Source organism: Bos indicus, chromosome 23 (assembly GCF_029378745.1).
Source record: "Bos indicus isolate NIAB-ARS_2022 breed Sahiwal x Tharparkar chromosome 23, NIAB-ARS_B.indTharparkar_mat_pri_1.0, whole genome shotgun sequence".
NCBI classification, from domain to species: domain Eukaryota; kingdom Metazoa; phylum Chordata; class Mammalia; order Artiodactyla; family Bovidae; genus Bos; species Bos indicus.
This window is the reverse complement of record NC_091782.1, coordinates 51,633,101-51,659,498: the sequence shown is the minus strand read 5'-3', so window position 1 is coordinate 51,659,498 and position 26,398 is coordinate 51,633,101. Positions and strand designations below refer to the sequence as shown.

The following is a 26,398-nucleotide window of genomic DNA, read 5'->3' as shown; positions in this document are numbered from 1 at the left end:
TGACAGGATGAGCCCTGTTTATTTGTATCTTCAGCTTCTCCCAGTAACATTTTGACGTTTTCAATGTAAAATTCTTGAACTTCTGTCATTAAATTGATTGCTGATTCCCCAGCATGTTACTCTTTTTGACAATGTTTTGATAATGGGGTTGCTCTTGGCTTATCCCTTGTTCTTATATAGAGATACAGTCTAGTTTTGTGTGTTGGACTACTGATTCCCCAGCATGTTACTCTTTTTGATGATGTTTTGATAATGGGGTTGCTCTTGGCTTATCCCTTGTCCTTATATAGAGATACAGTCTAGTTTTGTGTGTTGCACTTGCACCCTCAAGCTGGCCAAGCCCACTTACTAGTTCTCATAGTTACTTTGTAGAGTCCTGAGTGTTCCCCAGCATCCGGAATCATGCCATTTGCAGAGACAGTTTTACGTTCTTGATCTGTGTTTGCCTTTTTGTGCTGTGTAGAACCTGTAGTCTGATGGTCAGGAGGGGTGCTGAGAACTGACATCTCGCTTGTAATTTCCAGGGTATCCAGGGGAATGTCTTCAGCCTTTCACATTAAGTATTACAGTAGCTGTAAGGTTTTTGTAGATTTCCTTAACCAGCTGAGAAAGTTTCTAGTTTAAGTTTGGTCATGAATTTATATTTGTCAAATGGTTCTTGATGGTTCAAGATTTGTCACATGGTTCAAATGGTTCTCAGATAGCTTCACTTAGGAACTATACAAAATACATCATGAAGAGAAAAGCAGCAGTGTACAAGCATGTCTGGGCACCAAGATGACCCGGCGGCTTTTATTCTCTAATCTACTAATAAGGTGTTACATTAGTGGATTTTCAGATGTGAAACCAACCTTGCATTTTTGGAAACAGTCCTACTTGGACATGGTGTTTACTCCGGTTTATATGTTGGTGAATATGGCTTGGGATTTCCGTGTCTGTGCTTACTGGAAATACTGTTCTGCAGGGGTTTTTTCTTTGCTTGCTTGCTTTTATTTAGCTTTGTTTTTATGATGTCCTTCTTTGGCTTTTCTGGTCAGTAAAACTGGCCTCACAGAATGAGTTGGGAAGTGGTCCTTCCTGTTCTCCGACGGTGCTTGTATAGTACTGCTTTTTTTCTTACATATTTTGTATAGTTCATAACTGAAGCAATTATCTGAGCCTGTGCTTTTCTTTGTGGGAAGACTTTAAATTACTAAGTAGTTTATTGACTTGTAAGTCTGTGTAGATTCTGTTTGTTCTGGCGCCATCGTGATGGTTTGTATTTTCCTAGGCATGGCTCCACTGCATCAGAGTTGCCTGGTTTGCTGGCATAGAGTTGTTCTTGTTATATACTATTTCATTGTAGTCCTTAAAATTTCTGTCACATATTGATGTCCCTGTTTCATTTCTGTGATTGGTAAATTGTGCGCTCTTTTTTCGGTCAGTCTAGCTAATGGTGTATCCGTTAGTTGATCTTTTGAAGAACCAGCGTTTGGTTTTATTATTTTTCTCGGTGGTTGTGTTCGCCTGTCGCGCTGACCTCTCCCAGGTCTGCATCACTTACTGCCATCTGCTTGTTTGGGCTTGGTTTACTCTTCTGTTCTTGTTTCCAACATGGAAAGCTTAGGTTATTAATTTTTTAGCTTCCTGTTTTCTGAATAGGTGTGTAAAGCTATACGATTCACTCTTACGCGCTGCTTTGACCGCATCCCATAACTTTTGATGCATTTTCATTTACTTGCAAATGCTGTCTAATTTCCCTTGTGCTTTTTTTCTTTGACCAGTGGGACATATTTAGAAGTGTGTTGTTTAATGTCAAGTTTGGGAAATTTTCCAGAATTGAAATTTAACTGCTTGTGGTCAGTGAACAAGCCCTCTCTCTGTCTTTAGCTTTTGATAGTTGAGTGTGATGTGTCTGGGTAGGATATCTTTGTATGTCTTGAGCCCTTCCAGGTTTTCTGAAATTCGTTTCGGGGCCTAGGATATGGTCCACGGTAGTAAATGTTTTGTGTGCACTTCAGAAAGGATGAGTATTCTGCCACAGGACGGCATGTCCAGTGGGTGAGGTGGCCGCCAGCATCCAGTTTTTATAGCATTGCTTATTTTCTTTCTATTTTATTCTCTCAATTATTGATAGCAGGATATTGAAATCGTCACCTGTAAACGTAGGCTTGTCTGTTACCCTTTCGCTCTGCTGGGTTTTGCTTCATGTGTGGGGCTCTTAGGTGCATGCGTGCACTTATGGTCGTCATGCCTTGCTGATACGCTGGCCTTTATCACCACGAAGCGTTCCTCTCTATCTCTAGTAACATTTCTTGACTGAAAGTCTGTTTTGTCTAATATGAATATAATCACTCTCAAACGGTTACCTGTTTTCGTGTTCTTTTACCTTATTTTTTACCCTTGAATCTAAAGTTGAATCTCTTGTACAGCATGTAGCTGCTTTGTTAAATCTGTTCTGCTCTCCTCTGCGCTTTGTTGGAGTGCTTGGTTCTATGATGTTTCGTGTTGTTATTGAAGTGGTTTTCATTTGTCAGTTTCCCAGTTGTTTTCTGTTTATCTCATTGTTTTTGTTTCTTCTTTACTGCCTTTTTTTTTTTTAAGGAACTTTAAAAACTTTATTTGGGGCTGTGTTGGGTCTTTGTTGCTGCACGAGCTTTTCTCTGGTTGCAGTGCGTGGGCTTCTCACTGCAGTGGTTTCTTGTTTCAGAGTGTGGGCTCTAGGGCATGCAGGCTTCACTCGTGGTGCTTGGGCTTAGTTGTTCCATAGCATGTGGGATCTTCCTGGATCACAGATCCAAACCATTTCTGCTGGTTTGGCAGACAGATTCTTTACCACTGATCCACCAGGAAAGGTCCCTGTTTTCTTTTATGTTAAACATTTTTTGCCTTTATCATATTAATCTCTGTGACTTTTAAAACATCTTTATTAGTGACTTCTCAAAGGATTATAATACGCATTTTAACTAATCACAGTCTGCTGCTAAGTCACTTCAGTCGTGTCCTACTCTCTGTGACCCCATAGATGGCAGCCCACCAGGCTCTGCCATCCTTGGGATTCTCCAGGCAAGGACACTGGAGTGGGTTGCCATTTCCTTCTCCAATGCATGAAAGTGAAAAGTGAAAGTGAAGTCGCTCAGTCGTGTCCGACTCTTTGCGACCCCATGGACTGCAGCCCACCAGGCTCCTCCATCCATGGGATTTTCCAGGCAAGAGTACTGGAGTGGGGTGCCATTGCCTTCCCCGTATCACAGTCTACTTCTGGTTAATATTACCTTGAAAGTGAAAGTTGCTCAGTCATGTCCGACCCTTTGCAACCCATGGAATTCTCCAGGCCAGACTGCTAGAGTGGACAGTTGTTCCCTTCTCCAGGGGATCTTCCCAACCCAGCGATCAAACCCAGGTCTCCTGCATTGCAGGTAGAGGCTTTACCAGCTGAGTCACCAGAGAAGCCCAAGAATACTGGAGTGGGAAGCCTATCCCTTCTCCAGTGGATCTTCCCGACCCAGGAATCGAACCAGACTCTCCTGCATTGCAGGCTGATTCTTTACCAACTGAGCTACCAGGGAAGCTCCCTTTTCTCCCCCTTCTTTTGTGCTATTTTAGTTAAACACATTGTATCTAATGTGTTAGGTGTGTACAGTGTTAGGATGTTGGCTTTATATAATCTTGCTTCATTTAGTAAGTTGAGTAGGAAAAGCAACCTGTATTCCCCAGACTTTGTATTTACCTACATACTTACTCTTTCCAGTGCTCTTCCTTTCTTCTTCTGCTTTTGCATCACTGTCTGGAATCTTTCTCTTTTAACCTGTGAAACTTCCCTTGGTGTTTTTGGTCAGGCAGCTCTGCTGGCAGTGTATTTTCTCAGTGTCATTATTTGGAATGTTTTTATTTTGGCTTCATTTTTGAAGGATAGTTTAGCTGGATACAGAATTGTTGGCTTTCTTCTGGTGCTTTGAATGTCTTTATCCTGCTTTCTACATTCCATGGTTTCTGATGAAAAGCCAGCGATTCAGCATATTGTTGTTTCCCTGAACACATTAGCTTATTTTCCTTCTAGTTTCAAAATTTTCTCTGGCCTTAGCTTCCAAAAGTTTTAACAGCTGACTCTCTAACTTAAGGATTTCCTTTTATTTATATTGATTGGGCTTCATTGAGCTTCATTGAGCTTCTTGAATCTGTAAACAATCACTTTCATATTTGAAGCATTTTCAGCCATTATTTCTTAAAATATCTTTTTTCTGCTTTTCCTCTTTTCTATGTCCTCTTTAGTATGTATGCCCTTTTAATATTTTTTTCCTCTCTGTTCTTCACTTTGGGTAAAGTCTGTCAATCTCTCAGAGTCACTGATTTTTCTCCCTTCTCATCTGCTGTTTAGTCCATCTAGTGAATTTTTTATTTCACTTACTGTATTTTTCAGCTCTAGAATTTCTGTTCTATTTTTGTAGGGTCTGTTTCTTCCTACTTGAATCAGTGTCATATTTTCCTTGAGTTCTTTAAACATTGTTCTTTTTGGAGGTGGTGATATGCGTGTGTATTTTGGGGTTTTAATAGATATATAAGAATTGATCTGAAGTCTTTTTCTGCTAAACCCAAATCTTGGTTAAACTGAGAGATGGTTTTTGTTGTTTTATTTTCTGAGTATGACTCATACTTTACTGGTGTTTTATGTGTATGTCAGAATTTTAATTTTTTCCCTGACTTCCTTGTTTTTATTTTGCAGGGGGTGGTGTGTGTGTTTTAAGTCTACTGTGAATGTAACCTGAGGAATCTGGTAGCCTTGTGTTGCATGGCCATGCGTTTCTCTGCTCAGCTCCTTCCACCCCGTCTCTTACCTGGATTTTCCTCTTGGCTTTGCAGAGGTCACTCCTGTATCTGTTTAGTTTGTGGTCGGGTTGTGGTCAGAGGTTGTGGTCAGACACCTTGAGCCCAGAAGGCTTTACCTCCACGTTGGGTTTGTGTTTGGGTCGGAGTGCGGTCAAAATGCAGATGACTTGCAAAGCTGCCCTGGGTTTGCTCTAGGCTAGCCGCCTCGAGTGTCCTCTGTGTGCAGGGCATGTGGTCGGTTCGTCACACCCCTCAGGGCCCGTCTCGTTTCCAGGCCCTCCCTTTAAATTTCTGCCTGTTCCTCCACTGTCAGCCACCACTACTGGGGCCTCAGCCTTTTCCTGGAGTGGGTTTTCTAACCTCTGCTCCCAGTCAAGTCAGTCCCGTCGGTCCCCCTGACAGCTACACTTCAGGCGTTCCAGGCCAGCCCCCCAGGGCGGGGCACTGAGTGTGGCAGCCGGCAGCAGGGTCCCCGCCCGCCGCTCTTCACAGACTCCAGCTGATTCTCACGAGTGTACGCTCGTCAATCTGTTGGTCGCCTTTGTTGGATTTCTAGGCCCCGAAGTGGTTGTTTTTCAACTTTGCCAAGTTTTGTAGTTGTTTTTTCCACGGAAAGGATGTGTCAACCTCTTCTTTGCTCTTTCTGGGTCTGACTGGATCCGCTAAGACCGTGAGGTGCAGTGGGCTGGCCTTTCAGACCCCTGGTCCTGAGGCCCCGCTTCCTGCCCTCCTCCAGCACCTCCTTCCTCCCCCTTTGCAGTCTCTGCTGGACTCCCCTGTTCCTGCCGTTTTGTGAATGTTTGACTGTCTCAGGGCCCAGTCCTCAAACTTTTTTTCCCCCTCTCTTTCTTCATACTTAACTCCCTTCATGATCTCGTGGATTTAATGACTTTTAATTCTTACAAATTCCAAATTTCTATCTTTAGCTCACATTCCAGATGTGTGAGTCTCATGACCTCTTCCACGTCTCCTCTTAATGTGTTTAAAGCTGAATTCTTGTATCTTCTCATATCCCAGTAAATGTCAGTTTCATCTTCCAGTTACTCAGGCCAGATATCCTGGTTAGCCTTCTTTCTTCGTTTTTCTCTCCTATTCTTGTATTCCGTCCATCAGGAAATCTTATCAGCACTCCATTAAAATAGACCCAAATCCAACCACTTCTCACCATTTCTTCCACATTGCCAGCCTAGTCCACATCACACCTCCTTGCACTGGGATTAGCACAGCTGCCTTGCCACACTTCCTAATTCCACGGAGTAGCTGGAGTTGTGGAAATAAATGCAAAGCAGACATCATTCTTCTGCCCAGAACCTTCCATGGCTTCCATCTTATTGAGAGCAAGCGCTGAATACAGCTTGGCTGTAAGGAGCTAAACTTACCTCTCTGCCCACCCCCAGCTTTCCTGGTCTGGTCCTTCCCTCCTTCCCCTGCTCCCTCCACTCGGGTCCCCCTGGCCTTCCTCCTGCTGCCGTCATGCTGCGGGTTCTCCCCCGCCCCTCGGGGTCTGTGTCCACCACTGTCTCTGGCTGGCCGTTCTTCTAGGTGTCCACAGACCACCTCCTCCTGACCAGCCTCTCTGCCATTACCCTGTCTTCTTCTGTGGTTTTTCTCTTCTTCGCAATTAAGTGTATTTAATGTATTTCACATTTATTAATTTGTCTGACTCCATTCACTTGAGTTTAACTCCCAGTATAGAAATAAATACTGTTTTTGTTTCCTCCTGTATCGTCAGAAAAAGCAGAAACGCAACATGTTGCAGGGATTTCATAGGTCTTGGTGGAATGGGTGGGTGGGTTGATGCTGGTTAACAGGACTGGATTTTAGAATCCTTCTGCTTCAAGGGCCTACAGCCAGACTGTCAGGGTCTCACCGTCAGAACCTCTACTTGGCAGATTGCAGAGCTGGTTTGTCAGGCTCATAGTCTGCAAAGGTTGACTCCGTTTACCCCTTCCATGATCGTCCAAAGGCTGTTGGGGTTCTGCATAGAAATACTATTTGTTAGTGCCCCTCTGCCCTAAACAGTCTCCCCTAGATGGGGTTCAGAGGAAACAGAAAGGGGTGTGGGACTTTTCTGGCAGTCCAGTGGTTAAGATTCCGTGCTTCCAGTGTGAGGGATATGGGTTCAATCCCTGGTCAGGGAGCTAAGATCCCACATGCCCCTTGGTGCAGCCAGAAAAGAAAAAAATTTATGAAAGGGGCGCTTTCTTACAAACACCCCTCTGCCCCCCGGGACAGCTCGCATGGTCTCTAACGCTCACGTTACAGTGGGAGAGGTGAGCACGGGTCCCGGTTCTGCACTGGGGGCCGTTCAGGGTGGCTTCCATGGCATTTCCATGCAGGAGCTGAGGTTTGGGTTTCCGGCCAGAGCAGTTACATTCTGAGTCCTAAATGGTTTGTCTGCCCTTGGTCTGAGTCTGTGCACACGTGTGTTGGTGCAGAGTCTCACAGTCTCTTGTGGGCTGTAGAGCAGTTGCATTTCCTCCAGAGAGGGTGGTGGTATTTCTCTGGTGGTTGTACTCGTTCCTGTTAGCGGAGCACCCGGGGGGTTTTCTGCACAAAGCTGTCCTTTCTGTGACTCAGCTTACCATTTATGAGAAAGATTTTCACCAGAGGGCATCACTGAAGTCTGTCACAGATGTTACGTTTACTGAATGCTTCGTGGGCACCTGGTATATTCTTATTTAACTTAAGTTTGGCAAGTTTTGGCTTTTAGGCTTGGCTTTCTTTGTGGAACATGTAGGTTTAGAAGTGAATACTTTGGGAGAGTTCTTATAATTGAGGATATATGGAGGCTTGCCTGTAGGACTGTAGTTTCTAACTTTGCTATTTTGTTAGGAAAAGGAACATTCTCAAAGTCAGAAGTCATAGTTTATCTGTTCTCACTTCCTGAACAATTTCATCTTTGTCTCCATCCATTTAATAACACCAGACAGTAAAGCATTCTGATTCAGAACAGGAATTTCTTTATTATTTCTTCAGGCTCTCTATTTTGCATCTTTGGTCTGTGTTGTCAATGAAGAATAACAAATGCTTTTTTTCTATTTTGAGGTATCTGAATACCTCAAAGACTAATACAGATGTTATGAAATATGTTTTTGTAGTTTTCCGGTTGTGGCAGCTGTGCGGGAATAGTTCTGATTCACTCTTGTTTATACAACACACACACATAGAGTGGATTCAGGTTGTGGTTGGTTTGTCACGATGCAAGAAGCAAATGGTTTCATTGGTACCAGATACCATCCTACTCTTACTCACAACAAAATGCCAGAAATGTGACTTAACTGGTGAAATTTCTAAGTGGCTTACTCTTTAAAAATTTTGAATCTATTTTCACTTGTGTAAGTCATAGAAGAAAAAGTGGATGCTGGGGTGAGGGTTACGACTTTTAGCAAACAGAGTCCACATACTGCGTGTGCATGTAGAGTTGCTGACCACCGAGTGAGAAGGGAGACGCTAACAGTGTCTACGGTTTCACCTCCAGTATCTGGTCTTCCCACCAGGAGGGAAGGTGGGAAGTAAGGATGGGATGTTCTGTGCATTTTTCACGGGGCAGATGTAAATCCACATTTGCTGATAACCTAAATCATAACATGTTTGTTTTTGTTAGAAAGTTAACTTAGCATTTAACACGTTGTAAAAACATGGCCATCAAAAATTTTTATCCATCAAAATTTTTATGCTTACATTCTACCAGCCTGCTTCAAGAATAAGTTAATGAGTATATGTAACAGCAGAAGTCAGTCAGTCCCTACTGAAGAAGGAATCAGGACTGACTCTGTGTCTGTGGGTAACGTGTGGTGGCAGAGTGAGCGGGGCTCCTGGCCTGGCTCTGAGGGGTGGGGCATGTGCCTTCTCCAGGCACCTGTACCTCCCCCCACCTGCTCTCTGTCTGGCCCTGCCACTGTCTCGGGTCGTCTGCTGTGTTATTTCTTGGAGCTCATTTCTCAGCTGGCAGCGCTGCGCTGATTTCTCAGCACGGGTTGCTTTTGCCTTCCTTGGGACCTCGTGCAAGCGGTGTCACGCGGTGTTCTGTCTCGTTTCACTGGGCATGGTGACGTTTGGATTCACTTGTGTCGCACAAGTCAATGCTTGTGCTGTTTTGTTGTGGGCAGCAGTTCAAAGTGTGGACATACCTCGTTTCCTTCGATCGCTTTCCACTTGTGTCAGCTGTTTCTGTTAGGAAGAAGCTGCTGTGTCCCTTCTCCTACAGGTCTGTCCATGGACATATGTTCCCGTTTCTCTTGGGTAGATGTGTAGGAGCAGGATTGCTGAGGTAGGTATGTGTTTAAGGAGCTGTTACACAATTTTCCACACTCACCCATGTTGACCTGAAGCAAATAGCCAAGTATTTCTCTAGCAGAGATGGATTTATCCAGCATCAGCAGAGAATTACAATTCAGGGTCTCATCTGTGGCAACCACTTGTAAGTCTGGACCTCAAGTGAAGGAGCAGCTTTTATAGAGGGGACAAGGGAGGGGGCGGGCCTGGTAAACAGAGCGTCGGCTTCTCTGGCCAATTCCTGACCGGAAGAAGGAGCGTCTTCTCCTATCCGCTCTGCAATGGGTGCAGGGGTGAGAGCTCCCCCTGCTGGTCGCCCAGCTCTGTTTAAGTGGATTTTCTGGTAGCATTAAACACCAGCATGTATGAAAGTTCCAGTTGTCTTGATCCTCATTGGCATTTACTCTTGTTGTCTTAATTTTAGCCCCTATGGTAACTCTCAAATTTGGGTGATATAAGCCCTCCAACTTTGTGTTTCTGTTTCAAGGATCTCTTGGCTTTTTTAGATACAAAATTTTAGCGTTGTCAATTTATATAAAAGAGCTTTGGGATTTTTTATTGGGATTCTGTTGTGTCTGTGTATCAGTTTAGGACAAATTGACAAATACCGAGTGCTGACTTATAAACGGTGTATCTTTCAGTTGATAGGTATTTGATTTCTCTCAGTCTTGTTTTGGCATTTTCAGCATGGATATTTTAGATGTTTTATTGAATGTATTTGTGATATTTTGCTTTTTGGTTATATTGTAAATGGAGATTTAAATTTTTCAGTTTTATTTAACACTACTACATAAAAATACCTAATTTAAAAACATTTTTTGACCTTCACTGATTTTTTTTAATTTAATTCTGTGACTACTGAACTTACTCATTTTTCCTAACAGTTATTGTGGTTTCCTTTATTTCTGCATTTTTAAAATCAAGAATGAATATTGAATTTTTTTACTCAACATGTTTTAATTACGGGAATTTTAAACATCTGAGTTGAAAAGATTTTACAGTGAGCATTCACAGGCCCACTGCAGACTATTCCCTGAGCATTCTGCTTGTCATCCTGCCATCTGTCCATCAGCACATCTTAAGTGTCCACACTGGAACACTCCCCACTAATAAACTTCATTTAGCACACAGTTGATTAACTTGAATTCCATATTTGTTTATGGCTTTTTTCTATTGATGTAAATTTTTCTAATAGCCTTAAATACTACACTATAAACACTTAAATAGTACTGTTGTTGTTCAGTTGTCCAGTCGTGTCTGACTCTTTGTGACCCCATGGACTGCAGCATGCCAGGCCTCTCAGTCCCTCACCATCTCCCGAAGTTTGCCCAAGTTCATGTTCAGTGCATTGGTGATACTCTCCACCCATCTCATCCTCTGACGCGCTTTTCTCCATCAAATCTTTCCCAGCGTCAGGGACTTTTCCAGTGAGTCAGCTATTCACATCAGATGATGAAAATACTGGAGTTTCAACTTCAGCATCAGTCCTTCCAAGGAGTATTCAGGGTTGATTTTCCTTAAGATTGACTGGTTTGATCTCCTTTCTGTCCAAGGGACTCTCAGGAGTCTTCTCCAGTACCACAGTTCAAAGGTGTCAATTCTTTGGTGCCTTGACTATACAGACCTTTGTCGGCAACGTCTGCTTTTCATCATACTGTCTAGGTTTGTCGTAGCTTTCCTGCCAAGAAGCAAACGTTTTCTGATTTCATGGCTGCAGTCACTATCCTTAGTGGTTTTAGAGCCCAAAAAGAGGAAATATATCACTACTTCCACCTTTTCCCCCTCTATTTGCATGAAGTAATGGGGCTGCATGCCATGGTCTTAGTTTTTTTAATATTTAGTTTTAAGCTGGCTCTTTCAGTCTCCTCCTTCACCCTCATCAAGAGGCTCTTTCCTTTTCACTTTCTGCCATTAGAGTGATAGTCATAGTCTAGTAAACTATAGTCAGAGTATACTATTGCGTAAAGACTATATAGCTGACCTCAACAAAGGCATATACCTGCGCAGCCCACAGTCTCACTGGGCTAGAAAATGTCACCCCAGGCAGGAGGCTAGCTGATGCCCCTTCACAGTCAGTTCCCTAAGAGCCTTTGTTTTGTTCAGTAATAGGGGTGGGGGTGGGATGAGGGGGGCTGGCTTGTTCAAGAATTTTCATTTAAATAGACTCATACAGTGAGCAGTCTTCTAGGGAAGGTTTTTCTCATTCAGTGTGAGGTTTTGAGACTCACCCGTATGTGTGTGTCACTAGTTGATTTCTTTTTGCTGAGCTTACTGTACATACTCGTTTGTCCAGTGACTTGCAAACGTGGACTGTTTCTAGCTTGGGTCCATTATGAACACAGTTTCTATAAATAGTTCTGTACCAGTCTTTTTGTGGATGTATGTTTTCATTCCTTTTGGGTAAGTAACGATTGAAATTGCTGCGTCATAGGGTGGGTATTTGTTTAGTTTTATAAAATGCTGACAGACCTTTTACCAAAATGGGTGTGCCACTTTAAAATCCTGCCGACAATGAGTGTATGAATCTTCCAGTTGTACCTTCTTGGTGTTTTTTTCTTTTTAGCCATTTTAATGGGTATGTAGTGGGATCAGATCAGATCAGATCAGTCACTCAGTCGTGTCTGACTCTTTGCGACCCCATGAATTGCAGCACACCAGGCCTCCCTGTCCATCACCAACTCCCGGAGTTCACCAAGACTCACGTCCATCGAGTCAGTGATGCCATCCAGCCATCTCATCCTCTGTCGTCCCCTTCTCCTCTTGCCCCCAATCCCTCCCAGCATCAGAGTCTTTTCCAATGAGTCAACTCTTCGCGTGAGGTGGCCAAAGTACTGGAGTTTCAGCTTTAGCATCATTCCTTCCAAAGAAATCCCAGGGCTGATCTCCTTCAGAATGGACTAGTTGGATCTCCTTGCAGTCCAAGGGACTCTCAAGAGTCTTCTCCAACACCACAGTTCAAAAGCATCAATTCTTCAGCGCTCAGCCTTCTTCACAGTCCAACTCTCACATCCATACATGACCACAGGAAAAACCATAGCCTTGACTAGACGGACCTTTGTTGGCAAAGTAATGTCTCTGCTTTTCAATATGCTGTCTAGGTTGGTCATAACTTTCCTTCCAAGGAGTAAGCATCTTTTAATTTCATGGCTGCAGTCACCATCTGCAGTGATTTTGGAGCCCAGAAAAATAAAGTCTGACACTGTTTCCACTGTTTCCCCATCTATTTGCCATGAAGTGATGGGACCGGATGCCATGATCTTCGTTTTCTGAATGTTGAGCTTTAAGCCAACTTTTTTACTCTCCTCTTTCACTTTCATCAAGAGCTTTTTAGTTCCTCTTCACTTTCTGCCATAAGGGTGGTATCATCTGCACATCTGAGGTTATTGATATTTCTCCTGGCAATCTTGATTCCAGCTTGTGCTTCTTCCAGCCCAGTGTTTCTCATGATGTACTCTGCATAGAAGTTAAATAAACAGGGTGACAATATACAGCCTTGACGTACTCCTTTTCCTATTTGGAACCAGTCTGTTGTTCCATGTCCAGTTCTAACTGTTGCTTCCTGACCTGCATACAAATTTCTCAAGAGGCAGGTCAGGTGGTCTGGTATTCCCATCTCTTTCAGAATTGTCCACAGTTTATTGTGATCCACACAGTCAAAGGCTTTGGCATAGTCAATAAAGCAGAAATAGATGCTTTTCTGGAACTCTCTTGCTTTTTTCATGATCCAGCAGATGTTGGCAATTTGATCTCTGGTTCCTCTGCCTTTTCTAAAACCAGCTTGAACATCAGGAAGTTCACGGTTCACATACTGCTGAAGCCTGGCTTGGAGAATTTTGAGCATTACTTTACTAGCGTGTGAGATGAGTGCAATTGTGTGGTAGTTGAGCATTCTTTGGCATTGCCTTTCTTTGGGATTGGAATGAAAACTGACCTTTTCCAGTCCTGTGGCCACTGCTGAGTTTTCCAAATTTGCTGGCATATTGAGTGCAGCACTTTCACAGCATCATTTTTCAGGATTTGGAATAGCTCAACTGGAATTCCATCACCTCCACTAGCTTTGTTCGTAGTGATGCTTTCTAAGGGTGGTATGGCATTGTCTATTTGCATTTCCTCAAGAACCATGAGGGTTCATCCCTTCTTACTGTGTTTCACTGGCCATTCAGGTATCTTCTTTTAGGAATGTATGCTTAAATCTTTTGCCCACTTTTAAATTACATTTTGGTCTTTTTGTTATTGAACTCAAGGACTTCTTTAGTTATCTTAGGGACCAGTCTTTGGAGATAGTTTTTCCTGGATATTATCTCCCCATCTGTGGCTTGTTTATACATTTTCTCAGCATTGTTTTCTGATGAAGTCTGGCTTACCAATTTTCTAACATGGTTATTGCTTTTTGTGACTTAAAATGCCTTTGCTTACCTCCAAGTCACAGAGATGATGTGTTATTTTTGCTATGAAAGCTTCATAGAGAGACTTCCCTGGCAGTCCAGTGGTTAAGACTTCTGTACTTCCAATGCAGGGAGTGTAGGTTCCCTCCCTGGTCTGGGAACTAGGATTCCACATGCCACAGGCGGTCGGAGAACCTTTGTTTTCTTTCTGTTTTGTGCAACGCTCAGCCCATCCCAACTCATTCCTGGGCCCTGATTGCTGTGTGCTCTGAGGTCAGTGAAAGTGGGCTGGGTTTTGGAATGACCCTTTTTGATTAATTCTACTGCTCTGTAAACTGTCAGAGGACTTTGCTGTGTTAAGGAAGGTTTGGTTTTACTTCTTTCACATTTTGATTTTGTAGATTGAGTTTTAGAAGGAAATCCTAACAAAAAGAACATGTGTCTGCAGTTCTGTGCTTTTATGAAGAATTTGTTTCATAAAAAATGTTTGCATTGAAATTCTGTACTAGAAGTGGATGCTTGTATATATTAACACTTTAAGAAAGTGCGTCGATACTAGCTATCAGAACCAGTTATGAGGTGGATTTCAAGAGGAAGGGACTCAAAACCCAAAGAGTTCTTCATGCATTGTCTTGTGATCAGGTGTTCCTCACCACAGAAGCGGGCTGAGATAATATCGAGCTTCTAGTAGAATCTTCAGAAAAGGCGATGGCACCCCACTCCAGTACTCTTGCCTGGAAAATCCCATGGATGGAGGAGCCTGGTAGGCTGCAGTCCATGGGGTCGCTCAGAGTCGGACACGACTGAGTGACTTCACTTTCACTTTTCACCTTCATGCATTGGAGAAGGAAATGGCAACCCACTCCAGTATTCCTGCCTGGAGAATCCCAGGGACAGGGGAACCTGGTGGGCTGCTGTCTGTGGGGTCGCACAGAGTCGGACACGACTGAAGCGACTTAGCAGCAGCAGTAGAATCTTGGTGAATGCAGGCGATGTGCCCTCTTGTGGGAGATGATTTCAGCCAGAGAAGGAATAAACAACGCTTTACTTTCAAGCTGTCAGAAGGGGGAGGATGTTTGTCCTTGAAGGGGGAGGTCATGTCCCGGTTTGGTGTGAAGTTGGTGTGAGGGGCTCGAGGCGGCGGTGGCCTGACTGACCCACCGTGTGTCCGGGCGCGGCCCGTCTCTGTACCCGCGTCAGCTGCATGTGCTGTCCACACGCACCACGCCCGCGCGAGAGTTGGTGGAGCCGCGCGAGATTGCGCCCTGGGCGCCGCGTCCCCGCGAGAGTTAGAGCTGCACATGCGCGCTCAGGGCACCTGCGCCTGCCTGTTTGTTGCTGTGGCGCGCGCTGGGAGCCTTCCGGGTTTCAAGTAGTTGAAGGAAACCAAAAGCGTCATCTTCTAGGGGACGCGTGAAAATGATAAGCCCCGGCCTTAGTGTCCACGAGTGGAGTCGTGTTGTCTCGGTGCTGCAGTGGCGGAGCACCGTGGTTGGCCGCCCGCACGGCCCTTCACAAGCCCTCGTCTCCTGGCTGCGGCTCTTGCCTCCTCCTTCCGGGGTCCGAGCAGCGTCTCACCGTGTTCGCTCACAGCGCTGCCCAGGCCCTGGGGGACCGGCTGGGGGGATCCCGTGGACCTTGATCGTCCCGGAGGGAGCACCCGCGACACGGGGACGGAGGAGGCCCGCCCTTCCTGACCAGACCCGGCGCCAGCTTGAGGGGAACGGGCGGGAGGGAAACGGGCACCCCTGGTTCAGCCTCCCTCGTGCTTCTGGGGTAGAAATTGATACAGAAAGAAAATATTAAACATAGTTCGCTTTTACAAGGTAATCTCTTTAGTCCCTTAGATTTAAAACTTTTAAGTTATTGCTGTCATGAAATTGATTTGTGTGGAATTTTCCAGAAATACATGTTTTGGATGGAAATATTTACGCCCTTAAACACAACTCTTCACGATCAAAGGAGTGGGAGAAGAGCCACTTTGCAAGCTCCACGCGCTGCCGTCTGGACCCTGTGGGTCCACCGAGCAGGCCTGAGGCTGGTGTGATGGGGGGTCATCTGCTGGGTCTAAAGTCTACCTTCTGCTGAAACAGGCCCTTTCTTTACCCTTCATCCTTGTTGCACAGAAGCAGTAAGGTGTTTTTAACTTCAGGCTTTTCTGTAGTTGTTATTCAGCTGCTCAGTCGTGTCGGAGTCTTTGCGACCCCCTAGACTGCGGCAAGCCAGGCTGCCCTGTCCACCACCAGCTCCCAGAGCTTGCTCAAACTCATGTCCATCCAGTCGGTGATGCCATCCAACCATCTCATCCTCTGTCGTCCCCTTCTCCTGCCCTCATTCTCTCCCAGCACCAGGGTCTTTTCCAGTGAGTCAGCTCTATGTGTCAGGTGGCCAAAGGTTCTGTAGTTTTTGGGCTTTGATTCTCTGTGCCCCAGGTAGATACGCTGGAGGGTTTGAGGGGGATGTCTTGACAATAAGGGAGGTGTCCCCAGCTGCACTTAGCTTTTGCTGTTTGGGAATGCTGAGCATTCCCAACGGGCGATGCGTGCTGTGGTGGGCAGGTACACCGTTGTGTCATCTGGCCTAACCTGTGACTTTGCTGAAGACCTTGATGATGGCTCAGACCTATGTCCTTAATTAAAGAGTTGCCGACTGTGTGGCTGAGGCCTCTGCCTACAAGGGATGAGGTGCCTGCTGCCACTGGGGAAGTGGGCTGGTGGTTTCTGTGTAGACCAGAGAGATAACAGCAGACTCTAAGTATTTCCGCAAGAACTTGGGAGACATTTATGTTAAATGTATTTTGTTCACATGAATCATAGGCAGTCTCCTACTAACATGTAGGACATTAATTAAGGTGGTGGAATTTGTCACAGTAATGGTAATAGCAATATGTTTCATGGCAAGGGTGCATGAATTGTTGTGGGATGTGCTGATCGTGAAATTCAGAGATTAACAGCATCTTCCTTTAAAGATGTTGGCGTAAAACTAGTTAAAACCCAGTTTGAAAAGTAAATAACCTGATTACCAAGAAAGCGTTAGGTCCTCTGTTGACCTTTTTGATTCTACCCGAGTGCTTCTGAGTAGTACTTGGAGTACAGACCCCGTTTGCTCAGTGGGCTGGTGTGGACCACCTGGCACAGACCGCAGCGGTGCTGTTTCTGGAGCGCCTGCTGTTGGTGCCACGATGACCAGGCAGAGGGCGGGCGATGCCCAGCACTGCCCAGTTGTGACCATGAAACTGGCTCAGGCCTTCAGGGTTCGTTAGAAAAAGTAGAAAGAGGGCCCTCTTTGAATCACACCAGAAAAATAAGCAATGTGACTCACGTTCATATGTTCTGGGCCTAACATTTGAGCACTTTGACTTCATCTCAGGAAAACCGTTAGAACCTCGAGTGTTCTGTCTCTAGACAGGTTGGCTCCAGAGGGGACGACCATTTACATCACCTGTTAACGGTTTTTTTTGTTTTTGATGTTCCGTTTTCTCCTTGGAAGAAAAGTTATAACCAACCTAGACAGCATATTCAAAAGCAGAGACCTTACTTTGCCAACAAAAGTCTAGTCAAGGCTATGGTTTTTCCAGTGGTCATGTATGGATGTGAGAGTTGGACTATAAAGAAAGCTAAGTGCCAAAGAATTGATGCTTTTGAAGTGTGGTGTTGGAGAAGACTCTTGAGAGTCCCTTGGACTGCAAGGAGATCCAACCAGTCCATCCTAAAGGAGATCAGTCCTGGGTGTTCATAGGAAGGACTGATGTTGGAGCTGAAACTCCAATACTTTGGCTACCTGATGCAAAGAGTTGACTCATTGGAAAAGACCCTGATGCTGGGAGGGATTGAGGGCAGGAGGAGAAGGGGACGACAGAGGATGAGATGGTTGGATGGCATCACTGACCCAATGGACATGAGTTTGAGTAAACTCCGGGAGTTGGTGATGGACAGGGAGGCCTGGCGTACGGCAGTCCATGGGGTTGCAAAGAGTTGGACACGACTGAGTGACTGAACTGAACTGATGTTCCATTATTATTAGTTACCCTCACAGTTTATTTTTCAGGTAATGTGTTCATACTTTTCTCTTTTCCTCTCTAAACAGGTTGAAAGGATCGTTGACAAAAGGAAAAACAAGAAAGGGAAGACGGAATATTTGGTTCGGTGGAAAGGCTACGACAGCGAGGACGACACCTGGGAGCCAGAGCAGCACCTGGTGAACTGCGAGGAGTACATCCACGACTTCAACCGGCGCCACACCGAGAAGCAGAAGGAGGGCACCTTCACCAGAACCAACCGGACCTCCCCGAACAATGCCCGGAAGCAGATCTCCAGATCCACCAACAGCAGCTTCTCCAAGGCCGCCCCCAAAGCCCTAGTGGTGGGCAAGGAGCACGAGGCCAAGAGCAGCCCACTGTTTGCCGCCAGCCAGAAGTTCCGGAAGAGCCCCGCGCCGGGCCTGGCTGCCCGCAAGAACATGGACCTGGCCCGGTCGGGCATCAAGATCCTCGTGCCCAAGAGCCCCATCAAGAGCAGGACCGCGGTGGACGGCTTTCAGGATGAGAGCCCCGAGAAGCCGGACCCCGTGGAGCAGGGGCCGGAGGACACGGCAGCCCCGGAGGCGGCGGCCGAGAAGCCGGTCGGGGCCCTGCTGGGCCCGGGGGCGGAGCGGGCGCGGATGGGGAGCCGGCCCCGGATACACCCGCTGGTGCCGCAGGCATCCGGCCCCGTGACGGCGGCCATGGCCACAGGGCTGGCCGTAAACGGGAAAGGTGAGTGACGATCTCAGAGGGGCGTGGGGGTCCCCTCACTTCCGCGGTTCTGCCCCAGAAGGCAAGCTGGCCGGCCTGATCCCGGAGGCTTCCACGGGCCCTGCTCCGGACAGAGCAGGTGTGTCTGTGGGAACCCTGGAGAGAGTTCACTGGCCCGTCCTCTCTTTACCGGAAGCCTGGGGCGTCGGCCTCTGAAATCAGCACTGGCTCTGTCCCATCGGCTGCCCGCAGGCTAGCCCACCGCCTGCGGTTGGTTTAAACAACGCCCTCCTCTAGGTAGGTCGTGGCTGGTGTTTCTTTAGTTTCTGCTTTTATGCATCTTAACACACTGGGTCTCATGTTAGGAATCCATCTGAAATTTCAAAGTGAGCAGTATTGATGAGAAGTCACGGTTCTTACTGTCCCAGCTCATCTAAATAACCAGAAATGCCTTTCAGTGAGGGTATCGACCACAAATAGAGCCTTTGGGACTTCGGGGGGGTCTCTCTGAAAGGGGGGTCTCTCTGAAACAGCTGTTGGGATCTTTATTTCAGAGAAGGGGTCCGTTCAGCACGGATGCTGTTTTCTGTTGTTTTTACGCTGTTCTTGCCCCTGGACTGTGCAGCTCAGGTGGTCATCCTGTGGGCTGCCCGACCGCTGGGTCACACATCTGGGCATCAGCATAGACGGCTTCCCTCCCAGCGCTTTCCCCAAGCCTGGTGAGCCACCACCTCCAGGATTCTGCTGCATCTTCTCTGATGTCAGCCTTGCCTCACGGTGGGTCCTGGTGCCTTCTCACCTGCCACGGCTTTCTTACCGGTCCCCTTGCTTCTGCCCTCTGAGAGCCCCCATCCACTTCCCATCCGTTCTTGAACGGGACAGGCATCCCCAGTCGCCAGATGGGTTGCTCCACCGTCGCCTCGGTCAGCAGGTGCCTCCGAGTCTGCTGGACCTCCCCTGCCTGCCTGCTGCCTCCGGGGCACCTGCTCTTCTCTGCCGGGAGCTGCCCCGGCCCTCCCTCACCTCGCGGACTCCGGTCCCCTCTGGTCTGGGACCCACTGCTCCCCCACCCCATCCGTGGGCAGGACTGGGGGCGCCCCTGGACTGTGTGCGTGTTCCTCGGGCCACGCTCAGTGGACTAATGCGGAACGGGGCACAGTGATGGCGTGGGGGGCTCTGCTCCTCTGAGACCCCACTCGGCTGTCTTGCCGTGGTGGGTTCCCCCAGCTTGGTCTTGGGGCCTGGATCCCAGGGAGGGGGACAGGCTTGTTTGTCTGACGCGTACTTTGCCTGGGTGCTCTGCCCCTCCCTGCCCTCGGCCTCCGGGAGCTTGTGTGAGCCACGGGCCTTTAACTCGGTCTCAGGAAGGGCTGTAGTGGTTCGGGGGTAGGCGAGACCTGGTGGTGGCCGATAGAAGGCTCCATTTCATGGGGAGGTCAAGTCGCAGAGCTTGTGGGGTTCAAGCAGAGCAGGAATCGGTGCTGTTTCTCAGTTCCTCCCGTCTTGTTCTCTGCACCATTGCTGGCTGCCCCCGCCAGATGGACAGACGGATGCATCCTCCTGCGTGGCAGATGCTGGGCCCTGCTCTGAGCCCGGCTCTGCTGCTGCAGATGGGGCCTGGGCCTGCGGCAGACCCTGTGTGGCCTGTGCAACGTGGCCTGTCACCTGAGAACGGTTTTCACATCTTCCGATGTTTGAGAAAATCAAGAGGAATAATACTTCATGAGCCATGAAATGTAAGAAGCTCTGATTTCTGTTTCATAAAGTTTTATTGGAACGCAGCCTTGTTTGTTCACGCTGATGGTCTGTGTCTGCCTTCCCGCTGCAGAGACAGACTTGAGTCACTGTGACAGAGCCCACATAGCCTGCGGGCTGAAGGGGGTACACACTCACACCCGCCCTGGGTTACACACACACAACACATGCACTCCAAGACCTGGAGTCACTGTGACAGAGCCCACGTAGCCTGCGGGCTAGAGGTACACACACACACACACACACACACACTCACTCTAGGTTATATAGACACACTCGTGCGTGCACACACAGAATCTCTGTGACAGAGCCCGTGCAGCCTGCGGGCTAGAGGCACACACACACACACACACACACTCGCTCTAGGTTACATAGACACACACGTGCATGCACACACACACACACATCCCACTCTAGGTTCACACGCCACTGCTCTAGGAAGACACATATACAGAATCCTCGTGACAGAGACATCGCCTTTGAACTGAAGAAGGTGTGTACACACACACACTCACACTCATTCACTCATTCTGCCTTGGTCTAGGCAGCCACGGTCCCGGTGGGCGGACTCAGATTCTGTGGTTGATCGTCCCAAACTAAAAGCTGTCTTGACCCTTCTGTTTCAACGTGCTGCTCTTGGCACAGCTCTGCAGGGTTGGCTGCCCTTAGTAGAAGCCTTAAGTTCTGTGCAGGGTGTGCTGTGGCTTCTATTTGAATTAAAAGTTGGTAACTTCTTTTTTTAGTACTGTGACCAGTTCAAAAATTTTGTTCAGTATCTGTAAGGGTGGCTGTGGTTAAAACCACAAGGGGCATGTGAGCGTAAAATCTCACAGGCCTTTCATCTTGTTCTGTGGGGGGGGGGGTGGGTTGGGGTGAGAGTGACTTACTCCCCAGGGCCCCTGGAGCGTCCTCCTCTCCTGCCCCCTCAAATCCACCACAAATTGAGACCCTCCCCTCCGTGCAGATGGTGGGGAGGCCAGCAGCACCCTGGGAGTGTCTGCAGGGCCGCGGTGGGCCCGGCTTGCAGGGGTGTCGGGGCTGCTTGTCGGGGTCGGGGCGCCTCGCCTCCCGTCACCCTGATGCGTAGAAGGCGCTAGACTTGGGCTCCAGGAGGGATCTTCTCTCATGGGGCTCAGTGCCCCGCGCCCCTTGGCCGGAGCCAAGCCTGCGTGTGGCGGGTGTGAGTCGGGCAGGACAGTGCTCACTGCAGGAGAGCTGGCGTCATCCTTTGTGGCCCCGTCCCCGGGTCATGCTCACGGGAGCGGGTGCAGTTGCAGAGACAGGTCCACGGGCCAGAGCACAGAACCTTCCAGAAAAGCCTGTGCTCGCCCTTGGCGTGTCTCTTTCACAACAAGCTGGGCTGAGGCCCTTCTGAGGAGTTGGTCCGCGTTCGCACATTCTTAACACAGGGTTAATTTTAGAGCTGCACAAGAACACTGATTTGTTTTTCTAAAACTAATTGAAGCGCTGCTCGTGGAGTCATTGGGAAACGAACCATCTCCTATTCAAAACATTAATCGTGTGGGGGGATATTTTTGCTACCAAGCACAACAGATATTTAAATGTCTGTTACCCAAAAGAGTAAATGTTTCTGGAGAATTTTAACACACACACAGTGACTCTTACAGACTAACCATATGTGTTTAGTTTTTGATGATTTTAAGTATGAAACAGAGGTTTAAAAGATGAATATATTGCTTTATTCAGAAATAGAAAAAGTTTTAAATTTAGGCAGTGCAGCTGTCTTTCTAGTCTATTTTATTAATAAGTTAATGATTCTGTTTTTATGCTCTTTTAATTGCCTGGTGAATCCTACAAAAGCAATTGCTTTTAAAAACTATATTATCATTACTTTGTTTTTTGTGAATTCAAATATGTTGTTGATCACCATTCTACAAGTATGACTTTGAGAAAATGCTATTAGCAAACCTTTTTTTCTAATGACATCTAAACTTTATCAGTGTTACTGTGTAGGGTTGGCAGCTGGATTTTAAGTCCAAACTCATTGGTAAAGAACATGCCTGCCCATGCAGGAGATGAGAGTTCATTCAGTCCCTGGGTCGGGAATATCTCCTAAAGGAAGGCATGGCAACCCACTCCAGTATTCTTCCCTGGAGAGTCCCATGAACAGAGGAGCCTGGTGGGCTACAGTTCACGGAGTCGCAAAGAGTCGGCTACTAACAGGTTCAGGAGGAAAGTGACTGAGGAGACACCTCAACGGACCACGTTTTCCATCTCGTGAGCATTTTCATTCAAAGCAAGGACCCGGGAGGAAGCTTGCTGCTTCCAGAGAGGTGCACGTAAAGTCCTGCGCTGAGTACGTGAGACAGGTGATGGGCCCTGGCCCCTGTGCCCGTCAGGGAAGCCCAGAGCTCCTTTGTCAGAGGCAGCCTGGGGCTGCTTACTGCGTAAGCGTGGGAAGCACTGAAAGTGGGGGCTGAATCCCAGGGAGGTTAAGAGGCCCGGAGACTGGGGTGCAGAGGGGCCCAGCGGGGCCACCGCAGGGAGTGCCCGCAGGACAAGAGGGCGTTTGAAGCCACACAGCAGCAGACAGTCAGTTAAACGTGCGCCCAAGGGTGCGACACGAGGGATTTCCCTTTGAAAGCAGCAGATGTCGGTTGGCATCTCCTGTCTGACGGGCCCCCACGTCCTGGACGCTCCCAGCCGCCTGGACAAGCCCGGGTCCCTGCGGGAGGAGCCCCCGCCGGACCTCTGCACTCTGTGCTCTGCTCCTGGGGGACGCCCCCCCTCACTCTCCTGTGAGGGTCTCTAGGGACACTCAGGGATACCTGGGACTCGGGGCAGCATTGACCAGTGAGCCCACTTCGGGGTCCCTGTGACCGTGTGGTTTCTCTCTCTCTTCCCACTCTCTGTGGTGTCTGCTCCCGTGCCCGCAGTTCTTGGGGTCGTGGTCCCCAGAGCAGCAGCAGCAGCACCCGGGCACGTGCCCAGGCCCCGTCCCACCTCCCGAACTGGACTCTAGGGGGCCAGGGTGCCTCCAGGGGGCTCCAGTGCCATCCTGTGCTGCTTTCCTGTAACTTCGTGGTTTTGTGGAGCAGGATGGGAAATAATTGTCCGCTAATACTAAGTTCATCTAACTGTCCGCTACTTTATTTTAGGTTCTTATAGATTTAGTTCCTATTCAGTCTTGATTAAAATTGTCTTCAGGTGTTCATAATATCTTTTTATTAAGTATTTTAACAGTTAAAATTTTTAAAGAACAGGAAGACATAAAGTATTGGGTTGGCAAAAAAAATTCTGTCCGGTTTTTCTGTAATACCTTAAAACATCTCAAAGGGAAGAAAAAAGGTAAAAGTCCCGCCTCCCCCATCCCACCACCTCCTCCTCTGAGAACTGCTGCTAACAGTCTTTTCCTTCCAGAAACTATACAGACATGCGCATCTTTTAAATGCATCAGTGGGCTCCTGCTTGTCTTACGGTTCTGCCACGTAGGTTTCTTTTTTAACTTTATGACACATCTTGGATGTGTTTTCACACTCAGGTGAACAGCTCTCCATCCTTATTGTGGTCGTGGTTATTGACTGCGTGAACGTCTCTGGTGACGCCTGCCGTCCAGCGGTGGCGGTGGCCGCGCGCCTCTCGGCAGGGGGCGCTGTGCTTGGGCCCCGGCGGCCCTGCTCAGCGTCCTGGGCTCTGCCTTTAGGTGCGAGCCTGGCCTCAGGCGCACGCACGGGCGGTGGTGGGGCCTGCGTCTCGGAGCGTCCTTTAGGGGAGAACCACATTATATAGTTTTTTTCCCTGTAAGTGAATGTATTTTATTGATATCCCTGTCTTAATCCATAAATAAATAAATCCACAAGTTATCCATAAATGCTGTGAATGGGACAAGTACCCTGAGCGGAACGGGACAGTGTACCATCAACCGCTCCCCTCAGAATCCCGATTCCTTCCCCAGAGGGAACGTTCATGATGTGACGTGTGTCAGTCCAGATGTTTTTCTGTCTGCTGGTACTCTTCAGCGTGGAGTCCTGCCCCATAAACGTGCTTGGGTTTGTCTTTCTCACTTGACGTCACATCTTGGAGAACTTTCTATGTTAAGATTCATATCTCTGTCTCACTTCTTTTTAAGCTGTAAGCTTGATTTTTTTTTTTAAATATGATTTCCGCCTTACGGGGCTGCTGGGAGACAGTGCTGGGAAAGCACTCTGCCCTTGATCCGCGTGCTCACCGTTTTCTGTGCTTTGCCTCACTTCCTCGCTCCCCGCCCCCCGCGTGTGTGTCTATACCCACGTGGACGCACGTGTAGACATGGCGGCTCTCCTGAGTCGTTTGAGGCTGTACGCTTGCTGCTGTGAGCAAGGGTGGATGCAAGGGCTACAGCGGACCTAAGGTTTTGAGCGATGGGTGCAAATTCATCTCTAAACCAACCTGAAGACCAGGTGCCCATTCACCTGTTAACTCTTCATAAATCTACCTGCCTGATGAGAAGGTAGAAAATGGTATCATTATTTGTTACAATTGCCTGTTTGCTTTCATTTTTCTGTTGATTTTCTTAATATATCCCTTGCCTATTGGGAGGGGGTGGGGGCAGAGGGTGGCTAGTTTAACTTTTTCAAAATGTGAAGACTTTATATCCACGTCAGCCTTACCGGGGACCACGCTTATCTCGTGTCTGAGCCCGAGTGTGTGCACATCCTCCTGGCCCCACACAGGACGGGGGCTCCCACGCCAGCGGGTAGTGTGCGTGGGCCTGTCTGGCGTCTGCCTTCAGGGGTTTACGGCAGCTGATGAGAGTCCCGGTGCCTTTTCTCCCATCACCTGCTTCATCCTGAGGGGGGTGCGGTCAGGAGCCTTAAAGTTTGATTTTGAAAATTAAACACTTGGCTCCGTCTGGGTCAGGGGTGAAGGCCATGGAGCCTGAAACGCGTCCTCTGTCTGGAAGCCCCTCTCTTCCCCAGGGCTGGCAGCTCGAGTGGGGGTCCACTTTCGACAGCAGCCTTCTCTCTCCAGCCCACGGGACTGATTCTCCTGATAGCTGTCGTCATGGCAATTTCTGGGAGTCTACAGGGATCAGAGCCTTAACAGGAACAATCTCTGGTTCTAATTCAACCCTCAAGTCAAGTAGTTAACGAGACGTGGTATACGTCAGGAGGCATGCCCACAATTGTGATTGTTCCATGGGTTTTGCATCTCATCCCGTGAGTGAGTCCACCTGTCATGTGTCAGACGGGGCGGCAGGACTGAGACGTCAGCGCGGTGCTCGCACAGACAGTGGTACCACGAGAGGTGGGAGAGTGTAGGACGGCCGGACGCCCCCTGACCTCGGCCTCCATGGGACCCCGCGGGCTTGTGAGAGGGGCGGTGTGGCGGGAGCAAGGCTCCTCTTGTTCCCTGTCTCCAGGCTCTTGGCATTAAGCCTAATCGCCGTCACCACGGAGGAGGACAGGTTAACTGTGCTGCTCAGTTTTACGAATGAGAAGTTGCTGTAACTGCCAAGTATTCCCTTTTAGTACAGGTCTTGGAGTTTTGGAAACCGTGAGATAGAAATGGTATAACCGTTTCTGTATATAATGTGGATATATAACGGGGCTTGGCATACAGCCAGGGGAGAGCCAGCGTTGGGGGTGGGGTTTGAAATCAGGTGACCAATGCTGGGTGGCTGCTGCTCAGCCTGAAGTTATCTGGTTTTTAAAATATTGTTAGCTCACATAAAAATTGGACCCAGCTTTTCAAGTCCAGCAGTGACATAGACACATCGGTATCTCACGGTGGTTGGTACTTACTTACGGTTGACCCTTGATGACCACCGCGGGGGTGTGGGGGGTGCCAGCCCTGCACACAGGTGAACGTCTGCGTGTAACTTACAGGTGGCCTCTGTGTCCTCAGCTCCTTCGTGGCCACAGTTCTGCCGTGTCTGCAAGTGGTGAATTCTGAGGTGTTACACAGCAGGTGTGTGTATGTACACACCGCACAGCTCTATACGTTCATCCACGGGCTCTTAGGTTGTTCCCTGTCTTGGCTATTGTAAGTAACGCTGCTGTGAACAAAAGGGAGTGTGTATCTTTCTGAGTTAGCATTTTTATTCTCTTCAGATAAATACCTAGAAATGGGAATTGCTGGGTCATATGGTAATTGTACATTTAAAATTTTTGAAGAGCCTCCAAAATGTATTTCCATAGTGGCTGCACCTGTTTTTAGCAAAAGTTGTTGATTTTAGAACTTTGATCGAAGGATCTAGTCATACGAAGGATCCAGTCATAGTGGGCTTTAAAGTCCTCATTAATAATCAGTGTGAGAGTGCCTCTTCTAAGCGTTGAATAGACTCTCGGTTTCGATTTTGAGAAAGTGGTTTTGTGTCTTTAAAGATGACATGGCTGTTAATATCAAGAGGGAAGCAGTTACTGGCTTGATTTGTCTTGCTTCCCCAAGTACAGAAAGGAAGCCTGCCTCTTTCAGCGTGTGTTATGGAAAGTTACAGAGG

General features: G+C 47.8%; 1 protein-coding gene across 2 annotated transcripts in view; it reads left to right on the top strand.

Moving 5' to 3' along the window:
• The window catches only part of CDYL (chromodomain Y like), a 174,716-nt gene that overhangs the window by 122,280 nt on the left and 26,038 nt on the right, over nt 1-26,398 (top strand). For both annotated transcript variants that reach the window (XM_070778466.1, XM_070778467.1), the window contains one exon: nt 17,556-18,222. In XM_070778466.1, coding sequence (XP_070634567.1) covers nt 17,556-18,222 — 667 coding nt within the window. The remainder of the gene's footprint in view (nt 1-17,555; nt 18,223-26,398) is intronic.